Source organism: Bos taurus, chromosome 21, assembly GCF_002263795.3.
Source record: "Bos taurus isolate L1 Dominette 01449 registration number 42190680 breed Hereford chromosome 21, ARS-UCD2.0, whole genome shotgun sequence".
Lineage (NCBI taxonomy): Eukaryota > Metazoa > Chordata > Mammalia > Artiodactyla > Bovidae > Bos > Bos taurus.
The window spans coordinates 49,285,595-49,312,007 of NC_037348.1; the positions used below are offsets into that span (position 1 = coordinate 49,285,595).

At 40.1% G+C, this 26,413-nt stretch overlaps 1 protein-coding gene and 1 long non-coding RNA gene across 7 annotated transcripts in view; one reads left to right on the plus strand and one right to left on the minus strand.

Moving 5' to 3' along the window:
- Positions 1-4,119: 4,119 nt before the first annotated feature.
- Positions 4,120-24,549, minus strand: FBXO33 (F-box protein 33). Its single transcript, NM_001205749.1, has 4 exons — positions 23,781-24,549; positions 7,643-7,753; positions 6,330-7,015; positions 4,120-4,485 (listed from the first exon to the last, which is right to left on the minus strand). The coding sequence occupies exons 1-4, from the start codon at positions 24,392-24,394 to the stop codon at positions 4,214-4,216; spliced, it is 1,683 nt and encodes a 560-aa protein (NP_001192678.1). The 5' UTR covers positions 24,395-24,549; the 3' UTR covers positions 4,120-4,213.
- Positions 24,448-26,413, plus strand: part of LOC104975415 (uncharacterized) — a 59,168-nt gene continuing 57,202 nt past the window's right edge. For 5 of the 6 annotated variants that reach the window (XR_009492185.1, XR_003031457.2, XR_009492184.1 and 2 more), the window contains exon 1: positions 24,448-25,407. This is a non-coding gene — a long non-coding RNA (uncharacterized lncRNA). The remainder of the gene's footprint in view (positions 25,408-26,413) is intronic. The other variant, XR_814177.4, reaches the window with a different exon arrangement.

The window sequence follows — 26,413 nt, forward strand, 5'->3', positions numbered from 1 at the left end:
AGCAATAGGCTGAGCAGGGTGCAGGTGGGGAGGAGGCCGACAGCAACTGCTGGCACTGCGTGTGCAGTGGGAGTGTGGACACCAGGGATGGAGAGGCCTGCAGAGCCAGTGTGGGCCACATGTGACATGCAGGGCAGGGAATGGGAGTCCAGTGTGTGCAGGAAGCACGTGCTTCACAGCCTATGAGCTGTACAGCAACTCTGGCTTCTGTGTGAAGGACAAGGCAGGCTGAGGCTGCAAGGTAGCAGAGGGACCACGGCTGGGGGAGGCTACGCCGGAAGTCTTACATCCAGGCTGCCTACCCTGGAACCTACACGATAAACTTTGCCTTCTACCATGTCCCCCATGGCCCTTACTGAACAACATTGTTCTGACTTTAAAGGTGTGTTACTCATAGGAGCTCCGTTATTGGAGAGCATACATTGAAGGGTGCATTCAGAGCTGAGGCAACAAATTAATAACTGATATATAGGTTTAAGGGGGAAAATGATGTAAATTTCCAAATGATCAAGAGCTTATTGCATTTTAAAATAGATGAATGGTAGTAGGTATGGAATCAATCACCCTGGTATTGTATTTACCAGAGTGGTGTGTACTTGTAATTGTACCCAGGCACCCACTTCTCCCTTGCCAGATGCAGTGTTCCACTGTTCACACACAGACGATGGGGATCTATGAAGCTGGGAAAGAAGTATGCTCCAGGTGTTCGAAGAGCAGGTAGGAAGTCCAGATATGAAATTCCATATGTAGCTGGTGGGTGTGAGGAGCGGGGTGTTGGGAGCTGGAAGTGGGAGCAGGGCTTCCTGCAGGCCTTGAATTGCTTCCATATAAATCAGGTATTTCTGTGTGAACAGTGGCTCAACTAGCAGCAGAGTTACGTATGTACAAATTAGAGTTGCATTCATTATTTTGAAATACTTAATAGTGAAAAAAATCACTTGAATTTGAAAATTAACTTACATTATGTAAGAAAGCTCAACATTACACTTACCATTACATTTAGAGCTGTTAGATTTTGTAAGTATAATTTCAACTGCATACATGTTTGATATTGTGGATGGTAAGGTTTAAAAATTATCATCCATTTGTGGGGTGTTCCTCTTGGTGGGAACATTAAAATTTTAATAGGTTATAAGTTAGAACAGTTGAAAAGATTTTATTTGAAAGTTCTATACAAATAATTATTTCCATCAACCTTCTGCATTTCTCTAATTATGTAATGAAAACAATGATTTTTTTTTTTGGCTTCAATTCCTTCTGTTATATCAGTGTGCTGCATAATATTTTCTATGTGTCAGCATATGAAAAAGCTTAGGAAGCTTTGATACAGACAATGTAGTGTGACTGTTGGGTATTATTTACACCTACTGTATGTTACTCCATCCGTTTCATTTAATGTTACTAGCTTCATAACAACCCAGTCTGGTTCATGCTATTGGATAAGCCACAAGCAAGTTAGGTGCTGAATCTATGTGTTCAGTCATAAGCACACTGTCCTTCCGAAGCCCCGCCCTACCAACTCCCTAACTTCTCTATTCCCAGGGTGGTGGAGGAAATAGGAAAGTAATTTTAGATATGCAAATTTCATATAGTTTAGTAAGTTGTGTTTTGAAAATAAATATTTGTCTATAAGCTGTCAGACTAACATCAGCTGAAACTTTCAATGAAGAATCAGTTTTAGGCAAATCCCTCATATCACAGATGAGGAAACTGAGGCTCAAGAATCTGTGCTCTGCTCATGTAGCATTAGTCAGAGCTTAGTGGAGAAAACAGGTTAACACCCCCCAGTTTAGTGCTTTACTACATACAACTTCACTTATGTACATATTCATTGACTTTCTTTTTTCATATATTTTAGGTATTGTTTTAGTCTTTTATATACACAGACATGTTGATTCATCCAAAGGAGTTGTATCCACGAAATGAGGGAGCAATAGATATAACAACAGTTCTTTGTGAACCCCAGATTATTCCATGATGAGGCAGTGCTTGGAAGAAGTGGTGTCTGGAATGATTAGAGAAGGAAGAAGGAATGACAGCTGTTTGTCTTAACAACCAAGAATGGAGATTACAAAGCTAAACTAAAGCAGTATAGAAGTTTAAGATCTATTTAGTACTGGCATACTGAAATGTTTTTTTTTCCTTTTCATCCAGTAGAAGAATTTTTAAATGTAGGTTCCTATAGTCTATAAATAATGTATTCTAAATACATAATACACTTGGATTTGGTGGTAACCAGTCTGTTTTATATTTTGCCACAGTGCGTTAAAAAAAATCAAAACTCTCCAAATTGTTCAAATTTAAGCTTTGCTGCACCAGACTACCAATAGGAGCTAACATGATTATACACATTGTTAAGATTACTGTAGTTTATTTAACACTAAAGGTTTTTCATGCTTCATGAACAAGAAAATGTTACAATGATCACTTTTTAATGCTTTATTCATTGATTAAAAGAATATACATTTAACATAAACCATACAACATCAGTCATCAGGTCAAACATTCAGCTGGTTTCCTTACAGTTTCTGTCAGGAGTTATTTTATCTGATCACATTTATAAGATAAAATCTCACCACATCTGGCATTTACACACCCTGTGCCAGTGGATTCACACTACTGATGTACATAAAAAATCTGCATGGTATGTGCTCACTGGAGACAAAACAGTGCACACCTGTCAAAAGGTCATTTTAATATAAGATGGTAAAACCATTTGTAAAATACATATAAACTTTTTCCATAAATAGAATCATATCTGGACATCTGTTGCATAAATTGTGTTTCCAAAGCTTACAATAGAGCAGCCAGGTCTCAGCACTGCTGGGCACCCACGTTGGCTACTTACTTTATTATTGCAGACTGTCCTTTAACATTAAATGCACAACATTCGTACCACTTAAAACTGGGGTCAGGTGGAAGTCTCACAGAGACCACGTCTGTACCGCGGTTGCCCTGAAACAGTTAAGTCGGCTTTTAAAGCCTCTCAGATATAACAAGGTTTTAAAACATACTTCATGGAATGTTCTTCATTTATCATAGCAGCTCATACCTGTGATAGAACAAGCATTCAGTTTTTCCGTTTTTTTCCTTTACATTCACTATTCACAGTGAAACAGGTGCATGGTTTTTTTTTTCTTTTTTTTTTGTTTTGTGTTTTTTTTTTTTTCAGAGATCTGAGGTTGCTGACTGAGCCACAGCACAGCTGTGTACCACAGGTCGAAATTCGACCTTAAATATTACAATCTAGCAGTATCTGGCTGGCCACAGTGGGCCAGCCCCTGCCAGCATGTGGGCACTTCTTCAGTTAAGTCTATTCTTTGGCAGCTGACACGCGTGCTGACAGAGAAAAATCCAGTGACTTGTTGCTAGGGATTTCACGACTAATGTTTGTTTGCAAGCATGTGTGTTTACAACTCTGTGATTTCATGATATTCTTTTAGGAGGTTTTACCCTGGAATATTATTTCTTTATTCCTCCACTATTTGAAATCTGGGCTAAAAAGCTAACTTGAATGTATAATGTAATTGATGAATTAAATTATGTCAGATACAGTTAGGAAAAATCCAATAATTTGAGTATTCATGTTTACACAAATGCATTTCAAAAAGGATTAAGCAATGTTCTAACCTGCTACTATATAAAATTCAGAGTGGTAATTAATGATAATTGACTATTATATATGTAATGAAAGTTAAAGTCTTGGCTTTTCTGTTAAAGATGACTCATTTGGGATCATAGTATCCTCCCTTCTTCCATTTCAAATAAAAATCAATGAAATGCTATCAGAATGAATGAATGCAGTGCATTGCATACAAATCCACCAGGCTATGGATATATATCTATATATGTATAAAAATATTTTGGCTCCTGAGCTCTGACACACAAAGAATAAAAACATCAAAAGGCAGAGTAACTCAGTGAAAAACAGTTAGCCAGCAACCTCAGACAACCTTCGGTTGTAGATTCTTAAGGTCTGGTAACAAGTCCATTAACCGTGAAAGCCCTATACAGTGTCACTTTGAACTTCTAAACCAATACCCGACTATGTTCTTTGATCAAGAAGTAGAATATACACATATAATTCTATAAAGCTAATACTGATTAAACACAGCACAAAGGGGTTAATTCACACTACTGGAAAAGAAAAAAAAAAAACATAATAGGACCCTACTTGCAAATGTAACCACAGGAATTGTACGTTAAAAAAAAGCTAAACGTCTTCGCTGAAGCTCTGCATCTCTCTGTAAAAATGACGATTTGGTTCAGTGAAGACACTGAGTGATTCGATGTCCATGACTGCATGCCAAGGCTGACCGAGGCCCAGGGACACCTGCTCAATAAGATTATGCACTGGATCCACATCCTGGTCGGCCAGTTCACCTTGGTCAAAATCAATGCTTTCTTCGGTGACTTCAAGTACTTTTAGATCAGAGCCACGAAGACGAGCAATGGCTATGAGGTTGTGTGCCCACACTGTGTAACCTTAAAAATAAGCAGAAGACAAGCACTGTCATTTCCTTGTATTTTATTTTGTCTATTTTCTACATCTGTCTTTTCCACAAATTTGTATCTCACCACTTTGGGGTCCTTTTCCTTTAAAAATATGCTGAGATCTGTGGATTCTTTACCACTGCCAGGGAAGCCCCAGTAATTGTTTAGCTCAGAGGAAAAAAAAGACTAGAAGTCTGATATTGTCTCCAAGAACATCACTGCAGCTGGTGAACAGATAGGTGCTGTAAGTGTATTCTGGTATCAGCACATTTAGTAAAAGGGAAGACATTTAAAGTAATTTTATAGCTTTTGATTAACAGTACATAGTAAACTGGTATTTTTCATTAGTAAAAGGCATCTCCTACGGTGCTTCCCAGGTGGTGCAGTGGTAAAGAATCTGCCGTGTCAGTGCAGGAGACGCAGGTCCAATCCTTGGGTTAGGAAGAGCCCCTGGAGCAGGAAATGGCAACACACTTAAGTATTCCTGCCAGGAAAATTCCATGGACAGAGAAGCCTGGCAGCATACAGTCCACGGGGTCCCAAAGAGTTGAGATGTGACTGAGCACCCTGTGCGTGTGTGCGCGTGCGCGCGCGCACACACACACACACACAGTACTTCACAGTCCAAAGTTATAAAGTGACACTTTAAAGATAAATTGTTAATTATCACTAGCAAATATAACGTTTTACTTCTTAATAAGAGAAAAAAGCTTTAGCAAATTCTCTGTTGACCCAATGGTTAGGTTTCAGCTCTTTCACTGCTGGGGCCTGGGTTCGATATCTGGTTGGGTAACTAAGATCCCAGAAGCCTCTCAGCAGAGTCAAAAAAATAAAAGCTTTAAAAAGACTAACTTAATTTTAAATATCTTGCTATTTCTTCATCCTATTAAAAAAATCCTAATTTATTAACTTCAATAGTGATCTATTCTTTGCTATTACTTCCAATGACTGGCCAAATTATAAAGCAAAACTTGAAAAGCAAGATACACTCCCACACTCAAATGCAGCTAAAAGATTAATTTCGGAAATAATGAAACATAATAAATTTAAGTTGTTCATGCAGACTTTCTAGTTTATATTCTCTATCTTACAAGTTTCAGAAAAGAAGTAATATATTCTTCTAACTTATAAAAGGAACTCTGTCCAAATGAAAAATAGTTCACATTCAGATGAAAGGCCTGCCAGAAAAGAGCACTTTTCAACCAACAGAACCATCATTTAAAAAATGTTGTACAAATTAAGATGTTGATACCAAGAATCTAGAAGATGAGGCAGTGAGCATGAAAGAAATCATACTTTCTTCTTCCTTCTGTGTTATGTTTTTAAGAAGAAGAAATACATCTGTTGTAGGTGAATATGTATGTTTTCTTAGATAATTTCAAATGCCATTTTTGTGAAGTACTATTAATCACATGGTGAAAGAAAAACAGTAATACGGGAGCTGGAACAAAATAGGGTAGAAATGTGTCCTTCCACTTGTAAGTGGTATATGTTATACATGGTATACATTATACATGTTATACACATGTTTCTGCTGCTGCTGCTAAGTCGCTTCAGTTGTGTCCGAATGTGTGTGACCCCATAGACGGCAGCCCACCAGGCTCCCCCGTCCCTGGGATTCTCCAGGCAAGAATACTGGAGTGGGTTGCCATTTCCTTCTCCAATGCATGCATGCATGCTAAGTCGCTTCAGTCATGTTAGAAAGTATAAAAAATCTGCATATCAACTTGTTATAAGAGTTTTTGACAGTATAAATGTCAGTGCTATCTTTTTATTGGTATAAAATATTTTAGCTGTAATAACAAATTCAAACTATAACAACAAAAGTTACCTACCATGAATTGCCAGAAGAGAGAGCTTTGTGCACCTCCATGCTAATAAAACCAACGGATCTTCATTTCGGTTGTCACTAAGATCTGGAAAACCAGACGTGTCAATCATATCATTCATTAATATAAAATGAGTGAGGAACTTGTCGTACTGCCTAGATATAAGATCAACAATAGCTCCTGAAACACAAGTGATGTAGCTGTCAAAATGAATCCTCTCTAGTGGTATACTGGGTTTCAGAATCTTTAACATATCTTCACTCTTCATATCAAAAGCCATAATATAGACCCGAAGGCTGGTGCTCTTTCTTGACAAGGCTTTCCAATGCTCATCATTTGGCATATTGTCCAGAGACTTGTGCATCACGGAAACATTGTGAACCAGGAGAGAAAGTCGCTGCAAAGGCACATGGTTATTATCGGTTAAGACTCTAGCCATCTCAGCTGTAAAGTCACAGAAATCCAGGGCAAGTGAGCGCAGATTCACAAATCGCTCCAGTTCTGCTGCGGTGATAAGGGTGCTGCTACCAGGAGTATTGTTGTCCAGTAAACTCAGGTGCTCCATGGTGTTGGCAATAGAGTTTGAGAGAGATGACAGTGACGTTGGGGTTACTATTTCCAGCATAAACCCACAAGACAGCCATTTCAGTTGCCTACTATTACTCAGTATTTCTTCAAACAGTTGCTGAATTCTGTAAGGAAAGCACATGCCACACAATCCTGTTAAGACTTAGCTCTAGGTGGCTCAGATGGTAAAGAATCCACAGAATCCACCTGCAATGCAGGAGACATGGGTTCAATCCCTGGGTCGGGAAGATCCCCTGGAGAAGGGAATGGTAACACACTCCAGTATTCTTGCCTGGGAAATCCCATGGACAGAGGAACCTGGCAAGCTACATTCCATGCAGTTGCAAAGAGTTGGACATGACTGAGCAACTGAGTACACTCATTTGACCCACAAGTAGTAATATCATTAAGATTCACATAAAAATGTAATACATATTACACATATAGAAATATGTTTTTCAAGTAAAGGAGCATTTTATATCAGTAGAGAAGAAAAGACTGATGACTTACAATTCATGTTATAGCAAAGTAAAGTAGAGAAGTTAAGTTTTAAATAGCAATAATTACACAGCAAATTCTTTGTCTTAAAGATTGGAATGGTATGTATTGATCACTATTTCATTGTTAAGGCATTTCCAGGGTACATGTTCTTTTCAGAAAAAATATCATTACTCTTTGGACAGTATCTTAAAATTTCTCAGAAAAATATTTTTATTATTACAGAGTCCCTTTCCATTAGCTGTATAACTTACTGCTTAATTTTTTTGCCATCAGGGTCCACCTTGCTGAGGTATGTATTTGACAAACTTCCTTGCTGTTGTAGAACGCTTATGTCTCCAAAAAGGCTAAACTTCTGGAGGTTCCTATAAGAAAAGTAATTTAAAATGATTGTCTAAATAATTAACATAAAAGTATAAATATTAAAAGTAAACATATGCAGAAGAGATATTCTACAGAAGTTTCTACCTTAATAACTTATTTAGAATCCAACTAAGTACCTTCAGATTGCTTTTAACATACAATGAAAAACAATGCGATATAGGAGAAAACAGCATAAGCTTTAAAGACTAGAGCATAACAAGTAGTTCAGAACTCAAGGTTTTAGTGACTATGGAAGAGTATTCTTAAAGTTGCTGGAATTCAACTTTTTATCAGTAATAATAATACCTACCTTAAAGGTTTAGGGATGAATAAATCACAAAATGACATATGAAAGAACATTCAAGCTTCATATATATATATTGAAACACTGAAGCATTCAAGTTTCATATATATATATTTTTCATATACATTTTAACTATAATATAAAGTTTTTCCAAACCAGTTAAAATTTCCCAAACCAGTTAACTTAATGCATTAAATGTTCTAAGTGGGGCACTGCCCTGGAGATATCTTCTCAGTAAGAAATATTCTTTAAAATATAGAGAACCTTCTCCGGTTTTGTGATCAAACATAGAGGTTACCATTAAGAGGTCAATTAAAAAAAAAAACTATGTAAAAAATCTGTAAATAACTTTAGCTACAAAACACACTTTTCTATATAGTAAAATTCTAAATACAGTAGGATAAAGGATAAAGATTAAAAATACCTAAATGCTAATAATAATGGTTAAACAACAAAAATTCAACCGAGTAAATTTAAAGATCAAATTAGCTTTATTAAAAGAGTCGTTAATTGGGCAGCATCCTATGTAGCAAACAGAAAGGAGCTCTGCAGAGATATAGAAAAGGAAAGGCTTTTAAAGTAGAAAGGAAGTAGAAAAAGTAAATTATTAGTAAATAATGCACTGTTCCAGGCAATAGTCACCCTCCTAAAGGGAACTGAGAAGGCAATGGCACCCCACTCCGGTACTCTTGCCTGGAAACTCCCATGGACAGAGGAGCCTGGTGGGATGCAGTCCATGGGGTCGCTAAGAGTCTGACATGACTGAGCGACTTCCCTTTCACTTTTCACTTTCATGCACTGGAGAAGGCAATGGCACCCCACTCCAGTACTCTTGCCTGGAAAATCCCATGGACAGAGGAGCCTGGTGGGCTGCAGTCCATGGGGTCGCTAAGAGTCAGACACGACTAAGAGACTTCCCTTTCACTTTTCACTTTCATGCACTGGAGAAAGAAATGGCAACCCACTCCAGTGTTCTTGCCTGGAGAATCCCAGGGACAGTGGAGCCTGGTAGGCTGCCGTCTATAGCACAGAGTCGGACATGACTGAAGCAACTTAGCAAAGGGAACTGAAGGGACTATATGGCAGATTGCCTCACTAATGCTGACCTGGTAATTTCAGGCTCACTGATTAAAGGTTACCATCCTGAGGCAGATTGAAACCACAGCTGTGCTAGGTATCAAGTCTTAGTTTGGTGACATGGGGTTTAGCATAACTGACCATTTTGGGTCTGCTGTTTCCTTTTTAACATAACCATTAGAGAATTACATCTGTAACTAGAAGTTTGGGATAACTATAATAAGAAATGTATAACCCACAAAAATGATAAAAAGATTTAAGTAAATGAAAAATAACATTTCTTAATATTATGACATATTTTCCCAAATTAGTAACCTTAGTTTCACTAAAAAGTCTGATTATTCTAAAACTTAGCTTGAAGAAATCTTAAGAAAGAAGAACACAGCTGGAAGAATCAGGTTCCCTAACTTCAGACTACACTACAAAGTTGTAATAATCAAAACAGCATGGTACTGGCACAAAAATATAAATATAGATCAATGAAATAGGACAGACAGTCCAGAGATAAACATAGGCACCTATGGTGATCTAACTGATGACAAAGGAGGCAAGAATATACAATGAATAAATGGACAGTCTCTTCAATAAGTGATGCTGGGAAAAAATGAAAATGGGCAGCTACATGTAAAAGAATGAAATTAGAACATTCTCTAATACCATATACAAAAATAAACTCAAAACAGATTAAAGACCTAGACATAAGACCAAATAATGTAAAACTTAAGAGGAAAACAGGCACAACATTCTTGGACATAAATTGCAGCAATATTTTTTGGATTCAGTTCCTAGAGTAATGGAAATAAAAACAAAAATAAATGGGACTTAATTAAACTTAAAAGATTCTGTACAGCAAAGGAAGTCATAAACAAAATGAAAAGACAGTCCACAGAATGGGAGAAAATATTTGCAAATGATACAATCCACAAGGGTGCAGATAGCTCATACAGCTCAACATTTTCCTAAGAAGACATATAGATGGCCAAGAGCACATGAAAAGATGCTCAACATTGCTAATTATTAGAAACATGCAAATCAAAACTACAATGATTTATCACCTCACACCAGTCAGAATAGCCATCATCAAAAAATCTACAAGTAATAATGCTGGAGAGGCTGTGCAGAAAAGGGAACCCTCCTATACCTGTTGATGGGGATGTAAATTGGTGCAACCACTGTGGAGAACAGCATGGAGGTTAATTAAAAAACTAGAAAATAGAGCTACCATATGATCCAGCAATCCCACTCCTGGGCATAATCTGGAGAAAACCATACTTCCAAAATATACATGAACCCCAGTATTCACTGCAGTACCATTTATAATAGCCAAAACATGGAAGGAACCTAAATGTCTTATCAACAGATGAATGGATAAAGAAGATAAAGTATACATATACAACGGAATACTACTCAGCCATCAAAAAGAATGAAATAATATCATTTGCAGCAGCATGGATGGATGTAGCTTATCATACTAAATGAAGACAGAAAGACAAATATCATATGCTATTACTATATGTGGAATCTAATTTAAAATGATACAAATGAACTTATTTACAAAACAGAAACAGACTAAGATTTCGAAAACAAACTTATGGTTCAGTTCAGTTCAGTCGCTCAGTTGTGTCTGACTCTTTGCAACCCCATGAATCGCAGCACACCAGGCCTCCCTGTCCATCACCAACTCCCGGAGTTCATCCAGACTCACGTCCATCGAGTCAGTGATGCCATCCAGCCATGTCATCCTCTGGCGTCCCCTTCTCCTCCTGCCCCCAATCCCTCCCAGCATCAGTCTTTTCCAATGAGTCAACTCCAACACCACAGTTCAAAAGCATCAATTCTTCAGCGCTCAGCCTTCTTCACAGTCCAACTCTCACATTCATACATGACCACAGGAAAAACCATAGCCTTGACTAGACAGACCTTTGTTGGCAAAGGAATGTCTCTGCTTTTGAATATGCTATCTAGGTTGGTCATAACTTTCCTTCCAAGGAGTAAGAGTCTTTTAATTTCATGGCTGCAGTCACCATCTGCAGTGATTCTGGAGCCCAAAAAAATAAAGTCTGACACTGTTTCCACTGTTTCCCCATCTATTTCCCATGAAGTGATGGGACTGGATGCCATGATCTTCGTTTTCTGAATGTTGAGCTTTAAGCCAACTTTTTCACTCTCCACTTTCACTTTCATCAAGAGGCTTTTTAGTTCCTCTTCAATGTTGGGAGTAAGGATAAATTATCAACCTGAGATAAATAAACACACATTATTATATATAAAATAACCAATAAGGACCTATTGTATAGTACAGGGAACTCTACTCAATATTCTGCAATAATATTATATTATTAATAATATTCTTCAACTAATTGCATTCTTTTTTAATCCTATTTTACAAAGTCATCATCCAGATCCAGAGCGAAGTCAGACTGTTAAGTACTTATAAGTTAGAAACTGAGGCTACAGACTGCTCTCCTACGCTCTACTCGTTCAATTATCAGATATGTACTGTATCAGTTACATGAAAAGTTATTGTGGTTAAGTTTCAAAGGTACATGAGTTTAGATTCTTGGCGTGGAAATAAAGGTTTTATTTTAAAAAGGCTAATTAAAAAATCAGGAGAGACTAAAGAAGTATTGAAAGTTTTGTTAAGTGTATTAATGTTATTTTGGTTGTATGTATTCCTTGCTCAGTCACTTCAGTCGTACCTGACTCTCTGCAGCACTATGGACTGCAGCCTGCCAGGCTCCTCTGTACATGGGGATTTTCCAGGCAAGAATACTGGAGTGGGTTGTTGGGCCCTCCTCCAGGGGATCTTCGCAACTCAGGGACTGAACCTGCATCTCATACATACCTGCACTGGCAGGTGGGTTCTTTATCATTAGTGCCATCTGGGAAGTCCTAAATGTATATGTTCAGTTCAGTCGCTCAGTCCTGTCCGACTCTTTGCCACCCCATGAATCGCGGCACGCCAGGCCTCCCTGTCCATCACCAACTCCAGGAGTTCACTCAGACTCATGTCCATTGAGTCAGTGATGCCATCCAGCCATCTCATCCTCTGTCACCCCCTTCTCCTCCTGCCCCCAATCCCTCCCAGCATCAGAGTCTTTTCCAATGAGTCAACTCTTCGCATGAGGTGGCCAAAGTACTGGAGCTTCAGCTTTAGAATCATTCCCTCCAGAGAAATTCCAGGGCTGATTTCCTTCAGAATGGACTGGTTGGATCTCCTTGCAGTCCAAGGGACTCTCAGGAGTCTTCTCCAACACCAAAGTTCAAAAGCATCAATTCTTTGCTCAGCTTTCTTCACATATATGTCCATAATTTTCAGAATTTTATATTGAAATGTGTAGTATAAAATGAATGACATCTATATATTGGATTTCCTTTCAAATACTTTAGTAAAGATAAATGGTTGCTGAATACTGCTCTTTCTCTAGGAAAACTAGTTTAGGATTTCAAGACTATCAAGAACACAAATACTCCTCTGCTCTCTGCAGTACTGGCAACATGACTGGGGCTCACCCAGCCCCATGATCATGGTGGTAACTCTTCTGCGACTTTGGTATGGAGAAGGTGTGTGGCTTGGGAAGGTGGATCTAAGCTATAGATCAAAGTTTTTTGCCCCAGGTGAGTGCTTTTCTCCTTTGCCTTGAACCAAAGTTGATTTTTTGAGGTTTCTAAGAATGAGATTCTTTTTGGAAGTTATCAGCAATATGTGAATAACAAACCAGGTTAAAAGATGGCTCAAGTGTCACCCCAGTTTCCTTCCTTTTCCTTGCCCATTTCAGAGATGTAACAGAAGAGTACACAAGACAAGTTCCTGGACAGAAAAACTGATTTACCTGACTTAGTATTAACAGTGATAAGACCAGTGATTTGGAGCAAACGAAAGGAAGAAGCCTTATGCAGAGTACTATGCGATTGGTGCAAAAGTAATAGCAGTTTTTCATTGCTGAATTTTGCCATTTGCTATTCCAATGCGTTCTTAAATAAATGTGGTTATGTTATACATTAATGTGCACTTCTCGCTTTATGTTTTTTGCTTATGACTAATTATTTGCTGTGTATTTTATATTTATTTTAGACTAGGGAAATGATGTTAGACAAAAAGAAAATTCAAGTAATTTTCTTATCTGAGTTTAAAATGGGTCATAAAGCAGTGGAGACAACTCACAATATCAACAATGAATGCACTTGGCCCAGGAATTGATAATCAACATACAGTGCAGTGGTGGTTCAAGAAGTTTTGCAAAGGAGACCAGAGCCCTGAAGATGAGGAGCATAGTGGCTGGCCATTGGAATGACGATGACCAGTTGAGAACAATCATCAAAGCTGATCCTCTTACAACTATATGAGAAGCTGCTGAAGAACTCAATGTCAACCATTCTACAGTTGTTTGGCATTTGAAGCAAACTGGAAAGGTGAAAAAGCTACATAAGCTGACTGAAAAAAAAATCATTGTTTTTGAAATGTCATCTTCTCTTTTTTTTTTCACACAACAGAAGGAACCACTTCTTGATCGGATTGTGACATGTGACGAAAAGCGGATTTTCTAGGACAACTGGCCAATGACCAACTCAGTGGCTGGACGCAGAAGTTAACAAAGCACTTCCCAAAGCCAAATTTGCACCAAAAAAAGGTCATGGTCACTGTTTGGTGGTCAGCTGCTAGTCTGATCCCAATTGTTTTCCACGACAATGCCTGACCACATGTTGTACAACCAATGCTTTAAAAGTTTAATGAACTGGTTTATGAAGTTTTGCCTCATCTGCCAATTCACCTGACGTCTAGCCAAGTGACTACCACTTCTTTAAGTAGCTCAACAACTTTTTGTAGGGAAAATGCTTCCACAACCAGCAGAAGGCAGAAAATGCTTTCCGAGAGTTCACTGAATCCCAGAAGCATGGATTTTTATGCTACAGGAATAAACAAATTGATTTCTCATTGTCAAAGATGTGTTGATTGTAATGGTTCCTATTTTGATTAATAAAGATGTGTTTGAGTCTAGTTATAATGACTTAAAATTCATGGTCCAAAACCGCAATTATGCTTGTACCAATATAATACTTGCTTCTTCTTTCACTTAGTCTTACATCTTGAACCTACAGCTTTTATGTGGGTCAGACTTAAGCAAATTTCAAGGAGTAATGGGTTTACATGAAACAGGAAAGCGAAGGAGGAGAAAAAAATCCAAGTGACTGCAGTGAGGAAGGCCAGGAAGTTTTTGGGGAAATTCAACAAATTGATTCTAATTTATGTAAGGCCTATATGAGCAGAGCACTGGTTAAAGACAAGCCATGCTTTCAATTTCTTAAATAAATGTGGTTATGTTATACGTTAGTTTCCACTTCACGAAATTAAACACACAAACAAACAACAACTATCAAAATACTCATGACACTTTTCACAGAACTAGAACAAATTATTCTAAAATTTTTATGGACATTAAAAGGAGAGAAAAATATATTGATACAATGGAGAAAAGACAGTCTCTTCGATAAGTGGTCCTGAGCAAAATGGACAGCTACATGTAAACTGAAGTCAGAACACTCCCTCACACCATACATAAAAATAAATCCCAAATGATTTAAAGACTGAAGTATAAGACATGACCGGAGAAGGCGATGGCACCCCACTCCAGTACTTTTGCCTGGAAAATCCCATGGATGGAGGAGCCTGGTGGGCTGCAGTCCATGGGGTCGATACGAGTTGGACACGACTGAGCAACTTCACTTTCACTTTTCACTTTCATGCACTGGAGAAGGAAATGGCAACCCACTCCAGTGTTCTTGCCTGGAGAATCCCAGGGACGGGGGAGCCTGGTGGGCTGCTGTCTATGGGGTCGCACAGAGTCGGACACGACTGAAGTGACTTAGCAGCAGCAGCAGCATAAGACATGACACCATACAACTTTTAGAAGGGAACATAAGCAAAACATTCTCAGACATAAACTGTAGCAATACTTTCTTAGCTATGTCTCCTAAGGCAAAAGAAATATGGCCATCATCAAAACATCTACAAACAATAAACGCTGGAGAGGATTTGGAGAAAAGGGAACGTTCTAGCACTGTTGGTGGGAATGTAAATTGATACAGCTACTATGGAGAACAACAAGGAGACTCCTTTAAAAACTAGGAATAAAACTACCATATGACCCTGCAATCCCACTACTGGGTGTATACCCTAAGAAAGCCATAACTGAAAAAAACAAATGTACCCCAATGTCCATAGAAGCACTATTTTCAATAGCTAGGATACGGAAGCAACCTAGATGTCCGATGAGAGATGAATGGATAAAGAAGATGCAGTACTATACACAATGGAGTATTACTCAGACGTAAAAAAGAACAAATCTGAATCAGTTCTAGTGAACTGGTTATAACCTAGAGCCTATTATACAGACTGAGGGCTTCCCTGGTGGCTCAGCAGTAAGAGAGTCTGCCTGCAATGCAGGAGACGTGGGTCCATGGGTTCAATTACTGGCTTGGGAAGATCCCCTGGAGAAGGAAATGGCAACCCGCTCCAGCACTCTTTCCTGGGAAATCCCATGGACAGAGGAGCCTGGCAGGCTACAGTCTATAGGATGGCAAGAGTTGACACAACTTAGCAAGTAAACCACCACCATCATACAGAGTAAGTCAGAAAGAGAAAAACAAGTATCGTATTTAATGCATGTATACAGAATCTAGAAAAATGAAACTGATGAACCTATTTTCAGGGAAGGAATGGAGACTCAGAAAATGGAATTGTGGACACAGTAGGGGAAGGACAGAGAGACGAATTAAGAAAGCAGCGTCGACATATATAAGCTACCATGTACAAAACAGAGAGCTGGGGAGAAGCTGCTATGTAACACAGGGAGCCCAGCCTGGCCTCTGTGATGACCAAGATGGGTGGGACAGGGGAAGGGGAGGGAGGAGATATATGTATAATAATGGCTCATGTGCACTGTTGTATGGCAGAAACCAACAGAACTTTGTAAAGCAATTTTCCCCCTATTAAAAAGAAATAAAAATTAAAAAGATAATCTATGGAATGGGAGAAAATATTCATAAATGATGTGACTGACAAAGGGGTTACTCTCCAAAATATACAAGTAGTTCATATAACTCAACATCAAAAAAACAAATCAATCAAAAAAATGGTCACTTATCTGTGAAATCTAAAAAATAATACAAATATATCTATATAGAAAACAGAAACAAACTCACAGATATAGAAAAAAATTTTTGGCTACAAAAGCAGAAAAGGAGAATGGAGAGGGATAAATTAGGGGCATGAAATTAATAAACTATTATACATAAAATAGATAGGCAACAAAGATTTACTGTATAACACAGGCAACTATATTCAATATCTTGTAAAAACCTACAGTGGAAAATAATCTGAAAAAAAAAATGTAAGTGAATCACTTTGCTGCATACGTGAAAACTAAGAATAATATTCTAAATCAACTATACTTCAATAAACATTTTTTAAAAAGAAATTAAACCACCACATATAACTTTTCACTGAAAAGAGCGATCTTATTTTGTTCTTAGGGTAAAAATTTCCCCATGAATCAAACAATGACGCAATTTTTGATAGCCTTATTATAAAAACCTATACATACAGATTCAGTGTGTTAGTTTGGGCAATTCTTTGAAAACAATATTAACCACCCGTGAGCTTAAGAAATACTCCCCAAGGTCTAACTGAAGAGTGCTGAAAACTCTTCATTTTTCTCTGAGATTTCTTTGGATTATTTAGTATAACCTTTAAACTAGAGTTAATACAGCTAAGTCTAATTAACTACGAAAAAGGAAGCTACATACAAACCTGATTCTTTAAAAAGATGCAATTGTTAACAAGGTTAAGTCTTTCTCAATGATGCATTGCTGCTGCTGCTGCTGCTAAGTCGCTTCAGTCGTGTCCGACTCTGTGCGACCCCACAGACGGCAGCCAACCAGGCTCCGCCATCCCTGGGATTCTCCAGGCAAGAACACTGGAGTGGGTTGCCATTTCCTTCTCAGTGATGCACAGGAGGTCACAAAATGCAATTTTTTCCTTTTCTAACCTAATAAGCTAATCGGTATCATTGCATGAAATTTTTTAAGATCAATTCTAATCTTCTTCGTCCATGTTTGATATCAAATGTCTGCATTTACATAATACTTTTTAATAACATATTTCCTCCTCTCAGAAATGTTAATAAATGACCACAGCCAAATCAAACAAAGAAGACAAATACTTTAGAGAAATGCTGACTAACAGAACTTCCTGCCATGATGGAAATGCTCTATTCTATGGTGTCCAAAATGGTAGTCACTAGCCACATATGGAGCATTTGAAATGTGTCTAGTACAGCAAACTAAATCTTTAATTTTAGCCAAGTAATTTAAAATTTGATTAGCTATATGTGGCTATTGGTACAGCTTCAGAGATTCCACAACTAAGTCATAGTGAAGTCAAGTTGCTCAGTCGTGTCCAACTCTTTCAGACCCGATGGACTGTAGCCTACCAGGCTCCTCCCTCCATGGGATTCTCCAGGCAAGAGTACTGGAGTGGGTTGCCATTTCCTTCTCCAGGGGATCTTCCTGACCCAGGGATCGAACCCAGGTCTCCCAGATTCCAGGCATAACTAAGTCATAGGCCTATAGTAGTATTCCTTATCAACTTTCTTAGGATCCATTAACTAAAAGCAATTTTCCAGAATTTGTTTTATGAATTCACTTACTGAATTGTGGTTGTTGCTTAGTTACTAAGTTGTGTCCGACTCTTTGTGACCCCATGGACTGTAGCCTGCCAGGCTCTCTATGTCCATGGGATTTTCCAAGCAAGAATATTAGAGTGGGTTCCCGACCCAGGGACCAAACATGCATTTCCTGCATTGGCAGGAGGATTCTTTACCTTTGAGCCACCAGGGAAGCCCCCACTTATTGAATTACCATCATCCTCAAATCCCAGGGGTTACGAAATAAAAAAAGGTTTATTTAAATAAGACTGACATTTAAAACTGTTATTTATGGAGAAGGAAATAGCAACCCACTCCAGTATTCTTGCCTGGTAAATCCCATGGACGGAGGAGCCTGGTAGGCCACAGTCCATGGGGTCGCAAGGAGTCAGAAAAAACAAAAACAAAAAAAAACTGTTATTTAACATATTATTAAAAGACAATTTTAACAGTACTAAGGAAGAAAGAAAGAAAACTGAGTGAGTTTTAAAGACAAATGGTAAAAAAATATTTGATTCTTCCTTTCCTCTACATCCTAGTAGCATGTCTTCTTGGCTCTACTTCCAAACATATATATTCCATATCCATCCACTTTTAAAAAATCTTTTCTTCCATCATACTCTAGGCTATCATCACCTCTTACGAGGATTATTCATTCATTACACAGTAACCAGAATGATTGCCTTAAAATGCAAATTAGATCACCTTATGCTTGTCCTTAACATTTTTTCAGTAACTTCTATTCTTAGAATATAGTCCAAACTTTATTCCACAAGTGCTCATAAAAAATCAACATTCCTTCCTCCTCCTACACTTAAGAGCTCACTGTGACACTGCTCTCACCCTTCACATGGTCCTGCCTTACTTTCTCTCCTGCTGTTGCAAGAAGCCAAAAATTTGGCTGGCTGAAAGCCTTGCTGCTTAGTCTTTTTTCTGCTTGGAATGCTGTTTGCTCAAATCTTCAGATGGGTAACTTGTCATTCATGTAGCAGCTTAAATGTCCTTTATAGAAAAAGTTTTTCCCTCACCAATCTATCTCAAGTTGCCACCTAGTCACTATTACATAGTCCTCTTACTTTCACAATCGAAATAATCTTTCATTTGTTTACTTGCTTCTGCCTATCTTTTCCCTCCGGAATGTCGAATCCATGGGAACAGGGAGTTTGTCTTCACTGCTTGGCACATAGTATACTCTCAATATTTGGAGGGGGAAAAAAACATATTTTAACAATTATCTTCTTAAATCAGCTATAAATTTAACAACTTGGGTGAACTCTTCCGAGGCTGCCTCAGAACTAAAACATTAAAATGGAGATCACTTAATCCCTTCACTCAAAAGCTGCTCAGTCACTTCTTGTAACACAGGAAAAATATTTTACTTGGATGACCTTTTTGTTGAGTTTTATCTCCTATCCTCTATCTTCAGTTCTCAGTCACTGGAAGAATGTACCTATGGACTAGCTGCTGCTGCTAAGTCACTTCAGTCGTGTCCGACTCTGTGCGACCCCATGGATGGCAGCCCACCAGGCCCCGCAGTGCCTGGGGTTCTCTAGGCAAGAACACTGGAGTGGGTTGCCATTTCCTCCTCCAATGCATGAAAGTGAAAGTGAAGGTGAAGTCACTCAGTCATGTCTGACTCTTAGCGACCCCATGGACTGCAGCCTTCCAGGCTCCTCCGTCCATGGATTTTCCAGGCAAGAGTACTGGAGTGGGGTGCCATTGCCTTCTCCGCCTATGGACTAGAGAGAGCTCTAATTCCTCTTAGCAGCCCTCCAAGGAGATTAGTTTCTTCATCAGTTTAGTCTCCTTTCTGCTCCATGACCTTGAAGCTATCCCCATGGAGTCACTTTAATCTGTCCGTTTTAAGGTGAGGAGTCTGTTGGGTAAAGTATCTCTTCTCTAAAAGCAACCATCTCTTGGGCAGGAAGGACTGGTCAGAGTCCCAATATATTTTAATACACATATTCTCCAAATGGGCTTTTTAAAACAAATAAGAAAAGTTAGCTCTCAAAAGTGAAATATTATTATTGCATGTATTTACTGCCCCGTGATGGGAAAAATATTTCAAGAAAAATAAGGCTCAGGGTTGTTGGAGATAATACCTTCAAGAATTTCCTACCTTCTTGGATAGTAATAGGAAATGTCCAAAGAATTTTTAATCTATTTTAAGATGTATTTTTAGATTGCCTTATCAGTTGCTGGGTCTTGGCATACTGAGGTTGAAAAAAATATTAAGATAAGATTCTCTGTGACTGCATGTGCCAAGTCAGCAGACCACATCTGAGAATTATTGATAGGTGTTCTACTACTACTGCTGCTGCTGCTAAGTCGCTGCAGTCGTGTCCGACTCTGTGCGACCCCATAGACGGCAGCCCACCAGGCTCCCCCGTCCCTGGGATTCTCCAGGCAAGAACATTGGAGTGGGTTGCCATTTCCTTCTCCAATGCAGGAAAGTGAAAAGTGAAAGTGAAGTCGCTCAGTCGTGTCCGACTCTTAGCGATCCCATGGACTGTAGCCTACTAGGCTCCTCTGTCCATGGGATTTTCCAGGCAAGAATACTGGAGTGGGGTGCCATTGGGGTATATAAGCAGGCACAGTAAAAAAAAAAACTGGTCAATCTAGATATTTAGATTTTTTTTAAATTGTAGGATAATTGCTTTACAATGTTGTGTTAGTTTCTGCTGTAAATTAATGTGAATTAGCCATAAATATACATATGTCCCCTCCCTCCTGAACCTCCCCTCCACCCCATGTAGTTAGAATTTTAACAAGAAAATCACGCTTGTACAAAGTCTCTCTGGCTTGCATCTTTTGGAAAAGTACTGCCCTCAACCCAAAAAAGCCTCATGCAAAATATTTATATAGTCCAGGAAAGTGTAAATCAGATGTTGACAATGTACCTATGCTTACTGATTAAGTATTTTTAGTGACTGAGTCTATTAGCTATTATCATAATCTTATTGTCCCTGAAGTCTCATTTTTCCTAAGGAGTATGAAATACAGCATTTTTAATAGGTAGTACTCAACTTGACAACCACGTTAAAGTCTAAAAATGCATATTTATATTTGTTGTTTTGAACTTCTAAGTACAATTTCCTATAGAAGAAATTCAGCCAATTTAACCTACAATACAGTTGAATGTGTACTTATTTTTTTTCTTTTTTAGTATTTTGAATAATAATTTTTTATTTACGTTCTTACTGTTGATCAAGAAGGCAGGTATCCTAGCCCTCTCTGGAGAAGTGAACTCTGAAGACAGAAGACTGTATTTTACCCTCTGGGAGGCATTTCTGTACCTCTTTGATACTCATCAGTTGTCCCTAACACCTAAGAAATTGGTAAGGTGGCTACAATCACTCTGAGAGTACATGTGCATACCCAGGAATTAAGCAAAATGCCAATTATTCTCTCAGAACAGTACCCTTGAAAAGTTCCCACAATTCAAGGTTATGGTTTTAGTTCTTTAACTCAGAGACAAGAAAATAACTGAAACACAGCAAAATAAAAGTTTGAATTGTATAAAATTCAACATAAAGGCAGGAAGCATAAAGTTTGTGACTTGGTAGGTTCATATCCTCCTCTTCTACCTATAAACTGGTAGAAATAATAAGGCAAAAGCACTGTAAAATTTACCTTGGAAATGTAAAGAACAATGTCAAATATTGATTTTTCTCATTAGTTACTGAATTTTTTGGTTTTATAAAATCAAAGAATACTGAACACTAAAGCATTTGAGTTACTCTTCATTGAGCCTGAGTCTGATGTTTAAGTGATTATGAAGGAAATAAGAATAGGCTTTATCCGAGTTATCAAATAAACATCTTGGTTTAAAACATTTTCAAATTTCTCTAAAGAAAACTAGTTTCACTTAAATTTTTAACATCCATATTAGTACTTCCAATATTAGTAAGAGTATCTCAAAATATTTTCAAAAATAAAGCTGAGATCTTCCTTCCAAATATATAAAGATTTTTTTAGAGGGCAGTCTTATAGACAAGTAGATTGAGATGCTAAAGAGGTAGGTTCACTTTTATTTGTCAACTTTACCTCAACACATACAGCTAAAAAAATAAAAATTGACAGGGGTGAGGAAGGGACCGGAGAAAAACTAAACAACGAAGGGAAGAAGTGACATATCACTCTTTTGCCTTATAACCTTTACCTGTCCAACCAACCAATCGGTTAAAAGGAACTAGATAGAAACTTTGTAAAGTGGGTTCTTACTTGGACAAAAGACGTGCATTTTTAAATGACTGCTCAGAACTGCTATCTAACCTCAAGAAAAATATAACTGATACTGGCAAATCACTTGACCCTGTTACGTTTCAGTTTCCTTTCTATAGAGAATCCACCCCACTTCTACCCTCCACTGAATCATCAGTAATAAGTGCTCACTACTGACTCTAACCTCTGGGTCACCTGGGCCTCCAGCCACACATCCAACTCTGACAGAAAGTCTCCAACATCATCAAGACCAACTTATAGCCTTAAACAGCCTCTTTTGCCACATAAAATCAAAGTGAGGAAATAAAATGGCTTGGTGTGAAAAGCTAGGAAAATACACAGTATACTGGGATGATGCAGCCATGCTCCAGATACAACTTGCAGCTAATGCTTATTCTCCACCCTTGTGATTCAAACAGAGAATTAAGAATACAGATGTATCTATCTCACTTAGCATAACCAGGACCTTCACTCCATCCTGTTCAACATAATGTATTTACTGCAAAAGGAAGTACACTGCTGTCAGAGAAAATCAATACTGTATGATAATGCTGTATAGTAATTTGCTGTATGATAAAATGCTGTATGATAATTTGCAAATTATTTGACCCTGTTAGGTTTCAGTTTCCTTTCTATAAAGCAGGGATAATAGCAGCTGTCCTAACTCCCAGGTTCGGCTGGAAGGATCAAATAAGATCCTGAATGTGAAACTACTTGCAAACTGCTAAACTCTTACTGCTATCTAAGTTGCTCCTTTTTTGAACTTATGAACTTTCCTCTACCTCACTGTTTAATTTTAAGCTTAGAATATCCAGATAGAGAAAATCTACGTTAAGAGGATTCTGGAGAGGGCGGTAGATAAATAATGGAAAACACTGATTAGGACGACGGGCCAGAACACAGGAAGTTAGCCCCAGAATTACAGTAAAGTCTTGATGCACAATCAGGACAGTTTGGGCTTACCCTTTGCAGACACTGGCCAGTTCCCTCAACACACGCAAACACCAAGCTGTACTGTGCTACTTTTAGGTGAATCACTGGGGACAAGTTGAGTCTGGAGGTGCAAAAGGGAGGGACCTTCTAATCCTGATGATTAGGCAGTTCCCCGATCCCTTAAAAAAAAACATTTTCTCCTACTCTGTGCCTGGCCTAGTTAAAACCATTTTCGGTAAGAAAATGGCTGTAAAAGATTTCTTTTTTTGCCGGGAGAGTCTCCAACCTATGCGAAACCTGTGGCATACCTACTCCCTCCGCCACCACGAACTATTTTGATCGGATAGGTTCAGAATGAAACAACAACAATAACAACAACAACAAAAAACAGATTAGTTTTCTCCCCAGACTCATTCACAGGCCTCACCCTCCAAGCTTCAGCTCTGTCATCCGTAAAATGAAGAATGACCGCGCCTGTACTCCATCCCACTGCTGCCGAAAGGATGAATGAGACAGTGCCTGGAAGGCGCCAGGAGTGCTGTCTGATAAACACCAAGTCCATTACTGTTTATAAAGTATTAGGATGAGTCCTGTTATGTCCTCCTGCCTCAAGGAAATCGCCGGATTAGAACTGACACCCCCAGTCACCGAAAAAAGCAACGCTGAAGCGGGCGGGGCGTTTCCACACTGAATCTATTTCGAGGTGAGAGGAAGCAGACGACCCTGCGTCCCGGGAAGTGGAGGCGGTGGGGAGGAGGAGGAATGGAGGGGCTGCGAAGAGCCTACCTGTTGTTCCGGATGCTGACTAGCACGCACAGGACCAGCTCTAAGTAGGTGCGCAGCACTTCCAGCCAACGGGTTGAGAGCTGCAGGGCTTCGACTTCTTCCCCGCCAGTCCCGGCGTCCGCGCTGCCTCCTCCATCGCCCGGGCCGCCGCCGCCGCCGCCGCCGCTCAGGTAGTTCTCCGCGGCGAATTCAACACGCAGCTCTCGCACGAACCAGCCGCACTTGCGCATGAGGAATTCGAGCCGTGGCTGCTCCGCGGGCGAGACGCGGAGGCAGATGCGGAGCTGGGGCCAGAGAGCCGGGTAGAAGAGGCACTCGCGCCAGTGCGAGCAGGAGGCCGAGGCCCGGAGCCGGTCGGACGCGGACAGGAAGGAGAAGATGTGCACGATCAGCTCGCTAGGCAGCGACGCGGCGCCTGCCGCCTGCCCGCACAGAGCCATCCGGCCCCGCCGCCGGCTGCCGGTCCCCGGCCGCCCCCGCAGACCCCGGAGCAGCCCCCGCAGCCGTCGCAGCTGCTGCAGCCGCAGCCGCCGCCACCGCGCCACCCGGGCGGCCCCGGCTCGGGTTCGGGCTCCCGGTGGTCGGGGCTGCGGCACTGACAAGAACAACAACATCAATGACAAGGAAGAAGGGGGCGGAACCGTCGTGGGTCTCGGCGGAACCAAGTGCGGCACAACTTGCGGAGAGGGGGAAAGGCCTCTGCAGGGGTGGCCTCCAGATAGCCAGCCTCTGGCCTCTCCAACTTTACTCACGCGCGTCCGAGGCCTGCGCTCCCGAGAACTTAAAAACCCTCCCTTGTACTGGTTAGGAGCCCGGAAGCGGCAGGATTTATTTTAAGGAACCGGGAGCCCTCCCCGCGCCTGGAGGCGGAGGCAGAGCAGTGGTAGGCGCTGAGTTTGACGTCACCGATGGTAGGCGGAGACTGGGCGTGACTGGGCGCGACTTCCGGAAGAAGGGCGCGCCCGCTTGCCGGTAGGAAAGAGAGACGAGGCACGTGATTCCTGACGCACGTAGGCCGGTGGGGCGGGGCGGGAAGCGCTGGCGGTGCCGGCAGATGGGCGCCCTCTCCCGTCTTTCAGAGACCACTCAGTCCAGTCAAGTCTGCAAGTCGGTTATCTTGGGGGCTCTGGCGGTCGAAGTGGCGTTAACTCGCGTTGGTGCGAGAGGTCGCGACGCTTTTCATTATACGCTTCTCTCTTTCTGGGCTGAGGGCTCAGAGCCAGAGTGCTGGCTTGTGTCTTTCCTAGCCGTCCCGCCTGCCCCGAGTGTTGTGGAGAGTTTCTGAGAGAGAGCCCCTGAGAAGGGGAGCGGGCGCTTTCGCGGGCTCACTCGGAGGGGCTGGGTAGGGAGAGGAGCCGCGCGGGCCGGGGCGGCGGCGAAGCCGGACCGAGGTCGTCAGTGGACGCCGCCACCCCTCGGTCGGACCTCGAAGTGGACCTGCGCGCACACCTGGTGTGCGGGGAAGGAATGAGGACAGCGCCACCCTTTGGATTTAGAGAGACAGGCGAAAACAAGGCAAATGAGTTAGATCTGCTGGTTGATAATCGGCGTCTTCTCTGGTCTTCGAGGGAGGAGGCTCCGCGTTCCCTGTTTTGAGGCCCTAGGTGTAAAGAAGCTGGTTGTTACGGTGAAGGTTTTCTTTAGCTTGGCTGCCCTCGCTTGAGAGAGGGATTTTCGAAAGAGTGTCCGTTAACTTCACCACATCTTGAAAAGTAGTAAACTGGTTGTACAGGGCAGTGAAGTCAGAAGGGAATAGGTAATTTTATGTAACAATTGAGGATTGCATTAGTGGGCTGCCGCTTCAGAGCCTTAACTATGATCTTGAAACAGCCTAGTTCTCTTGTAATTAACTTCACGAAACTGTTCTACAAGATATTTTTAGCTCTTTGAGGGCAAAATTCTCCATTCGTGATGCTTTGATGCCTTTTGGTGTCTTGTTGCCTGTGATACTGAGTTGTTACCTCTGAGTTACGTGTCTTTCGGTAGCTGTAAAAACAACAAAAAACCAACAACAAAAAAATGCGTTCCTTCGTGGTAGATCACGTCTCTGAACCTCTTGTCTGCAAGAGATTTTTCTATGTAATTCTTCTTATAATTATGAATGAATTAATGAGCAGTAATGGAAACAGCAATGAATTAGGAAGTTGAGACTTGGATTTGAATTTTTTATTTTTTAAATTCATTGAAATATTTTTAAGTGGACCATGGGTATCTGAATCTCCCACTTGTAAGTACTTCAATATGTATTTCTGAAAACATAATAGTATATTACAAAAATAGTGTTATCACACTTAAGATAACTTCTGTTATCTTCAAGTTTATCTAGTTATCTCCCCAATATTCTTTATAGCCATCTTGTCCAAACCAGGATCCAGTTAAGGACCATGTTTGTTTTTGTTTATATTTCAAAATCTCAATCTAGTCACCCCTACTTTTTTTTTTTTTTTTCTCTGATTAGCTAAGAGGAGGCATATTGTCCTGGAGAATATCTTCCCTTCTGTAATTATTTGACTACTTTCTCTTGGTGTTTAGCTTATAACTCTAGTACCTGAAGTTCTAATAAACCTGGACATTTAATGCTAATGGCTTGATTAGGTTGGTGAAGTCTCCATAAAGCAAAGTAATCTGTGAGG

Bases quoted from the DNA above. Each gene is read 5' to 3' on its own strand.
- FBXO33 (NM_001205749.1), bottom strand. From the start codon at position 24,394: ATGTTGTTGTTCTTGTCAGTGCCGCAGCCCCGACCACCGGGAGCCCGA. The intron at 7,016-7,642 runs GTAAGTTATACA...CTTTCCTTACAG, and splicing joins GATGGCAAAAAAATTAAGCA to AATTCAGCAACTGTTTGAAG. The intron at 4,486-6,329 runs GTAGGTAACTTT...CTTATTTTTAAG, and splicing joins CTCTCTTCTGGCAATTCATG to GTTACACAGTGTGGGCACAC.